Here is an 8,074-nt window from a genome sequence, read left to right on the forward strand (position 1 = left end):
GCCGCACTGACCTAGCTCTCATGGCCACAGCTCCACCGGAGAAGTTAGGGTGTAACAATTTGGTATCAGAAACGTTCGGTCCTCGGCGCGCTTCGCCATCTCGCCGCTAGTCAGTAACACCGACCGTTTGGTAGGGGAACACCTTCGGGTCGATCCCCTTAAATCCCGACGGCGTTTGACCGACGTAGAGGAAGCCGCGACGGCTCCGGTCTCCAAACCCTCGGCGCAGACTCGATTTGTCTTGGACGCCATGGAGAAACTTGAGGCCTCCCTCAAAGCCCTACTCGACGAAGGAATCGCCAAGGTGCTCGCGGAGGTGGCTACGCAGCTCCAAACCGTCGAGACCCCCGTTGGTGAAATCCGCACCAACATCCGTCGTGTGGATGAGAAGCTGCAGCACCACTCGGATCGTCTTGATTTGTTCCAGACCAAGGTCGACATGTCGATGGACGCAATTGCAGTTGTGCAACAAGAGCAGCGCGAGCTCGCCTGCAATATTCATGGGGGCAGAGGACCTCCACCCGATCCTGGCTCCCATCCTGGTGGCCATCCTCAAGGTCGCCCGGGCGCGCAGCAGCAACCAAATCAAATTCCCACGGGTACTCAGGCCACTGCACACGACGTGTTCGACACTATGCCAGAGCACGAGCAGCATGGGCCACGCAGGCCGTATATGCCCAAGATGGACTTCCCCAAGTTTGATGGCACTGATGTTCGTATTTGGGTGGATCAATGTGAGACATTTTTCAGCATGTATCAAATCACAGAGAGCTTCAAGGTTTCGGCGGCTACCATGAATTTAGTCCACAATGGTGCTCACTGGTACCAAGCATTCAAGCTCACAAACCAATGCTTTGGTTGGCCACATTTCAGAGCAGCCATTCTAGCTGAATTTGAAGGAAATCTCTGTCAGGATCACATGCGAGAACTCTGTACCTTGAAGCAGACAGGCTCCGTGGAGAACTACTTACGTCAGTTTAACATGCTGCTGTACCAAGTTAAACTGTATGATCCTACAGTTGGCGGACTTCTTGTCGTCACTCGATTCATTCTCGGCCTCAAGAATGAACTGCGCGCGGCCGTTGAAGTTCAATTACCAGAAACTGTTGCCCAAGCAGCCCAATACGCCTCTGTTCAAGAACGGGTCTTGGAGCGCACTCGATCTTTTCCTCAACGTGAGACGGCTAAATCTTATACTTCCAGTACCCACAAGCCTGAATCTAGCCAGCGAAATACTACCAGTAACAAGTTGGAGACAGGTCATCTGTGGAAAGCTACGCAACTAAAAGAATTCCGCCGCACCAACGGCCTGTGTTATCGCTGTGGAGAGAAATATATGGCAGGCCACACTTGCGCTCAGCAGACGACAACTGAGGCTCAGGCTCATGCAATTCAGACACAGGACATTCTCTCAGACGAAGTTCTTGATGCCCTGTGTGCTGCTGACATGCCTGATGAGTCGGAAATGCACCTGTCAGTGAATGCAATCTCTCTGGAACGGATAATCCCGAAGGTATTCAGTTGCGAGTTTTGGTTGGCAACAAAACTTTGCTCATGCTTCTTGACTCTGGCAGCTCTCACAGTTACATCAACAAAGATATAGTGGAGTGTCTACACTGCAATCTTCGTGACATTCCTGCCAAATGGGTGAAAGTGGCAAATGGCGGAACAGAAATGTGTGAGGCTGAAGTGCCAAATTTCCAATGGTGGGTGCAAGGCGAAATTTAAAAGGTGCTGAAATTGGGTGGGTATGATGCAATTTTGGGCATCGATTGGGTACGGCAATGGGGTGAGATGCCAAGTAATTGGGACAAAAAGTATGTTAAGCTTCAGCGCAATTGTAAGTGGATAACACTTCAGGGCATCACTAATTCCTCACAGCCTGTTGTGTCCATCTCAGCAACCAATCTTCGCAAGAGCTATGCTACCAATGATGTTTGGGCCCCTGTACTGCTTCAGTCTCCACGGCCAGCGCAAGACGACACAGAAATTCACCTTCTATCAAGAAATTCACCTTCTATCAAGACACTTTTGTCTGAATACACAGACGTCTTCAGTTCTCCTCAGTCTCTGCCTCAGGATCGTCAATTTGATCATGCGATCACAATTTTGCCAGGAGCAGCACCTGTAAACTGCCGCTCTTACAGATATAGCCCCCAACAGAAAGACGAAATCGAAAGGCAAGTTGCAGAGATGCTTGCGGCGGGCACTGTCCTTCCTAGTATGAGCCCTTATGCCAGCCCTGTTCTGTTGGTCAAGAAGAAAGACGGCAGCTGGCGCTTTTGTGTCGATTAGGCAGGATACCATCAAATTCGCATGGTGGAAGACGACGAACCAAAGACCGCGTTCAAAACTCATCATGGCCTATTTCAATTTCGTGTGCCGTTCGGACTGACCAATGCACCAGCGACGTTTCAGTGCGTCATGAACTCCATATTTGCTCATCTGGTCAGAAAATGTGTCCTGGTCTTCATGGACGACATTCTAGTCTACAGCTCGTCTATGGCGGAACACACGAATCACCTCCGAGCTGTTTTGGAAATTCTGCGCAACAACCAGCTCTATGGGAAATTGTCCAAGTGCACTTTTGCCAAGTCCCAATTAGATTACCTCGGTCACATCATCTCAGATCAAGGTGTGGCAACAGGCCCAAGCAAGACAGAAGCAATGATCAATTGGCCTGTTCCAGCTACATTCACTGACTTGCGAGGTTTTCTTGGACTCATGGGTTATTATCGAAGATTTGTCCATCGCTATGGAATTCTGGCGAAGCCATTGACGGTATTGCTGCAGCAAAAGTCCTTTCAGTGGACGTCGCAAGCTCAGCAGGCGTTTGACAAATTGAAGGCGGCGATGAGCTCTACCCCTGTTCTCGGTATCCCTGATTCCTCACGCCCTTTTTTTTTTGTTGAAACTGATGCTTCCGATTTGGGTATTGGTGTTGTACTTCTCCAGGACAATCATCCCATAGCATACATGAGCAAAGCATTGGGTGTTCGCAACCAGAAACTCTCCGCTTATGAGAAGGAATTTAGGGCAATAACGTTGGCGGTGGACCGATGGCGCCAATATCTCTCTCGTGGTCCTTTTACAATTCGAACGGACCACAAAAGCTTATGCAATTTGACTGATCAACAACTAACATCTGATCTCCAGCGCAAAGCCATGACCAAATTGGTAGGTTTGCAGTTTTCAATCAAGTACAAGCAAGGCCAAGACAATGTAGTTGCTGATGCTCTATCTCGCATTCCTCACACGACAGAGATATGCGCTATCTCTCAAGGGAAACCTATTTGGCTCCAAGAAGTTCTAAACTCCTATGCCGTCGATCCTCATGCGCAGCAGTTACTTGCTCAGCTTGCCATTTCAAATGCTGACTCTCCAGATTTTTCATTGGACAATGGTATGATCCGTCACAAAGGAAAGATCTGGATTGGCGCAAATATTGGCCTCCAAACCAAGTTGATCACAACAATGCATGACTCTGCTATAGGGGGTCGCTCGGGCCAGCAAGCAACTTATCAGCGACTGAAGAAACTGTTCCATTGGCGTGGTCAGAAACAGGCAGTCGAGGAGTATGCTAAACAATGTCTGAAGTGTCAACAGGCCAAGCATGAATTGTGTAAGCCACCTGGCCTCCTCCATCTACTTCCCGTGTCTAAAGGGACCATGGCAAGATCTCACAATGGACTTTATCACTGGTTTACCTAAGAGTGAAGGTCATGAAGTGATTATGGTGGTGGTGGACAGGTATACAAAATTTGCTCATTTTGTTCCATTGAAACATCCCTTTTCTGCCTCTACTTGTCGTAGCACGGGGCTTTGACATCGGGGATGCGCGGGCACCCCCTTTTTGGTTCGGCAGTGGGTGGCGGGGATCGCTCCGGCGATCGCCGGCGGGGCCAATGCGAAGCGCGCCAACACACAATGAACACGAGCGCGTGTTTTTACCTAGGTTCGGGCCACCCGGAGGTGTAAAACTCTACGTCCTGCTTGTCTGAGCTTGTATTGACAGGAGAACAAGTGCTTACAGGTTGCCGGGGGAACCCCCGGGTGCTCTCTTTTTGGCTAAGTGTCTTTTGCTACTTTGCGCTACTGTTAGTGTGGTACTACGAGTTGGTCCAGCGAACCCTCTGACCGTTGGCGGGGTTCCTCCTTTTATAGCTAAGGGGATACCACAGGAGTCACGGTGCATGGTTTACAAGTGGCGAGCAGGGAGCTCGGGCAGCTCCTCGGTGCGCTGGCACACATGCAAGAATACTAGCCCTGTAACTAGGGGTCTAAAGGTCTAAAAACTACTCTTGAGTAGTCACTGTTTGCTTGACTTGACGGAAATTCCCTTTCTGTCGGTTCATTAAATGCGCCGTGCGCCTCACTCCTTGTCCTGACGAACACTGCGCAAGGGTGCCTGCCGCGCGCCCACGTGGTGTCGTTGTTCTGCTAGCTCGGTCCCGCTCTCGCAACGGAAACCTGTGCCCGGGAACGCCCCTCCCGGCAAGCAGCTTCCGCAAGGAGCTTCCCGGGAGGCGCCCAGGCGGGAATTCTCCCCCGAAGCCCTACTAGTCCTGCCGGGCTGGTAGCTTGCCGGGTAGCTTGTACATTGCCGCCCGGGGTGTGATCCTCCTGGGGAGCAGGCGAGGCGACCCACGCGTCGTGCAGCGGTGGTATCCCGGGTGCCACTAGTGCGACAGTAGCCCCCGGGCGGCCTCCTCCCTGGTCGGTTGCCGGGCTATGCCCTCAACCGACGTGTGGGTCCTGAGTCGTCTCGGGCCCGCGTCTCTCCGTCGTCCCAAGGACTTCGCCGTTACGAACGGAGTAGTGGGTGCGAGATTTCCGTCGTAATCTCCCACTTAAATACGGGAAGTTAAGACCACTCTTTGCATTATCCCCATGATTCGTAATTATCCCAGCGCACCCGTAGGGTGCGGATGCGACCGTTACTGAGCAGCGGGGTGCTATAAGGCCCCACTGCTGCGCCGAGGGACAAACACTTAGCCCCCCAGCCGTTCTCCTCCGTCTTCTCGTTCCTTGCGCCCACGAACTTTGCCAGCTTCCGCCCACGCTCCCCATGACGCCCCCCACAACCAGGAAAGGAAAGGAAGGAAGGGCCCCAAAGAAGCCGGCGGCCAGCAAGAGCGAGGCGGCCACCAAGGCCGTCGTAGATAAAGAGCAGAAGAAGCGGGTGATGAGGGCCACGCTTGCCTTCTTCCGGCCCGGCTACAACGGCGAGGCGCTGGACAAGATCCGGCACACCGTTGCCTCCGGGTTCAATGAGTACGGGGAGACCCTGATCTTCCCCGCCGGCACCGAGCACCAGGAAAACGACTTCCGGGTGTTCAGGCGCTTCATCCTCGCAGGGTTAGTGCCGCCGTTCTCCCTGTTCCTCCATGCGCTCATGGAGTCGTATCAGTTGCGGGTGGCGCAACTCCACCCCTCCTCCCTCTATCTCCTCGCCATCTTCCAGTTCCTCTGCGAGGCGTTCGTCGGAGTAATGCCGTCGGTGGCGTTATTCCGGCACTACTTCTATCCCCGCATCGATAACGCGAAGGCGATGTCGTCGGGGGTGGTGTTCCGCGCCCGCGACCGGCTGAAGTCCGAGTTCATCGTGCGGTCGGAGAAGAAGATCGAGAAGGAGTGGCGGGGCGACTGGTGATGGGTCCGCATGGAAGACCCCGAGGAGTTCATCTACGCGCCCACCGAGCTGCCGCAACCCAACAGCGGCTGGCGGGATCGGTACCACCGCGACGCCGATCTCCTCCCCATCGCGGAGAAGATCAAGGCCCTGCGGCTAGTGAGGCTCACAGACCTCGATGTGGCACGCACCTTCATCAGCCGGCGCGTCGCGCCGCTCCAGTTTCGCTCCCGCCCCACGTGGATGTACACGGGGTCCGGGGACAAGACACGCCTCCAGCGTGGGGGCGTGGACCAGGAATCACTACAGGTGTGGGTGAAGGGGATCTTCGGCGAGGACGTCCCTGCTGGGGGTTATCTCCCTCCACGCCGGCGTTCCGGGGCTGACCGACATCATCGCCTCCTTCCCGCCCTGCAACGAGTGGGGTCTGATGGACGATTCCCCCACTCAGACCCCGCGCGCTCCTCCGCCTGCACCTCACGGGAAGCGATTGCTTGAAGAGAGCGGGGGCGAGTCGGAGGTCAGCTGGCGCTCCATTCCGTCCTCCGACAACGAGGTGGGCCAGCCTGCTGCGACCCGGGTAGTCATCCCCGTGGACGAGGAGGAGGAGGAACATGAGGATGAGGCGCCCTTGATCGTGCGTAGACCAAGGGCGCCCGCAGCGGCGACGACCCCCTCCGCGGCGGCCGCCGACGCCACAGCGGGGACCTCCACCGCCGCGGCCCCCGGCGCCACGGCGGCGACAACCCCAGCAGCGGCCACCGGCAGCACGGCGGCGACCACCCCAGCAGCGGCCACCGGCACCGCGGCAACTCCCTCGATAGCTCCCGCGGCGCCCCGGGCGGCGGCAACCCCACGGGCGCCCACGACCCGCCTGTGCGGGGGCTCTTCTGGGGCTTCAAGCTCCAGCTCAACCCCCCGAAGGACGGCTCGCCGGCTAGCGCCGGCAAGAGGGGGAGGGCTGATTCGCCACCTGCCGCGCCGAGCAAGAATGGGGCCGGAAGCAGGCCGGCAGCAGCACCGACCCGGCCAACGCGGGGGCCAGCGGCGCCGCTGCTGCGCCTGTCGCCGACCCGGCCTCGATGGAGGTGGCACCGACAACAGGTACCGCATCTTAGCCTACTCCTTTACTTACATCCCCTTTGCTAGCTGATCCGCAACCGTACTGTTCTCTCTATCCGCAGGTGATGTCTAGGCCGCAGCAGGCATCCCGGCAACGGCGGCCGGAACGGAGGAGGAGGAAGCTCCTCCTGTGAGCCTGGCGGCCCCGCAAGGTACTCGTTCAGAGCCTCCCGCGTCCGCCTCCGGTAACTTGGCTCGCCCTTCGGATCTTAACCCTTCTTTCTGTTGTAGGCCCGACCGCGCCCGCGCCGGGAGCGGGCGCTGCGGTGACCGACCTTGACCCCGTCGTCAAGGTCGTGGGGATGGCGGAGGAACTGGAGGTATCCCCCGCGCCAAGCCCCACCGCGCCGGCTGCAACAGTGGCGGCAACCACCACCGCCATCGAAGCGGCGCTCGGCGACGCGCCCGCAGCCACAGAGGCCGCCGGCGCGGACTCTTCGGCCAACCAGCAGGAGGCGGCACCTGCTGGGGGCGCGGCATACCCACCAGCCCCGCAACCTTCAGGTGCAGGTGCCAGGGAGGCTGCTGCGGAGGAGCAACAGCACGCTCCGCCGCAAGCGGGCGACCCCCTGCTCGGCCAGACAGTGGCGGCGGGCGCTTCGTCATTGTCGGCCGCCACCTCCAGCACGGACCTCGGCACCGTCGCCGGGGTGGCTTGGAATCCCATCACTTGGGACCCGAGCATTTTTGACAAGGGGCACCGGCTCCCTGACGCCGTCAAGGACCAGCAGCTGGCCTTCGTCACCTCCTTCAACCAGGTGAAGGAGCACCACGAGATCGCCAAGAGTCAGCTCGACGAGGTGCGACAGGCCGTGGAGAAGGAGCGGCAGGAACTCTCCCGGCTCGGGAGGAGGCACGCCTCACCCGGGAGGAGGCACGCCTCGCCCAGGAAGCCTAGGACGAGGCCTCCGTTCCGGTCGTCCTCGAGGAGGAGCTCTACCGGCGACTGGAGGCTCTGCGCGCTGTGCACCAGGAAGCCCTGGACTCGCTGGTGGCGTCGCAGGCGAAAGCCAAGAAGGAGCACGCGGAGGTGCTCGCCTGTCGTAATAACGGCTGAGTCCTTGCTGGTAGCGTGCAGCTCGCACAGCAGCCCAGCATCGAAGTTTTTTGATGAAGTTCAGATCGTCAATCCTTTGCTCGTGTTGGCTGGAGTCGCCGTACGCGCGTACCCGGGGAGATCCGTGCTTGAGCTTGAGGGGCAGCACCGCTTCTGCCCCGTAGACAAGGGCGAAAGGAGTCCCGCCCGTTGCCCGACTAGATGTGGTCCTGATTGACCACAGCACGGGCTGGAGTTCTTCAACCCAGTGCTTCCCGTTGCAT

General features: G+C 57.5%; 1 protein-coding gene across 1 annotated transcript; it reads left to right on the top strand.

The window, feature by feature from the left end:
* The first annotated feature begins 216 nt into the window (after window positions 1-216).
* LOC112269252 lies at window positions 217-3,803 on the top strand. The gene is made up of 2 exons (XM_024455509.1): window positions 217-3,177; window positions 3,263-3,803. Exon 1 carries the CDS (start codon window positions 251-253, stop codon window positions 1,601-1,603), a length of 1,353 nt encoding a protein of 450 aa, XP_024311277.1. The 5' UTR covers window positions 217-250; the 3' UTR covers window positions 1,604-3,177; window positions 3,263-3,803.
* The last annotated feature ends 4,271 nt before the right edge of the window (window positions 3,804-8,074 follow it).

The sequence above is a fragment of the Brachypodium distachyon genome, chromosome 5 (genome assembly GCF_000005505.3).
Source record: "Brachypodium distachyon strain Bd21 chromosome 5, Brachypodium_distachyon_v3.0, whole genome shotgun sequence".
In the NCBI taxonomy this organism is placed as follows: Eukaryota; Viridiplantae; Streptophyta; class Magnoliopsida; order Poales; family Poaceae; genus Brachypodium; species Brachypodium distachyon.

Excerpts from the sequence above, each read along its gene's own strand:
- LOC112269252 (XM_024455509.1), top strand. The coding sequence starts at position 251 with ATGGAGAAACTTGAGGCCTCCCTCAAAGCCCTACTCGACGAAGGAATC.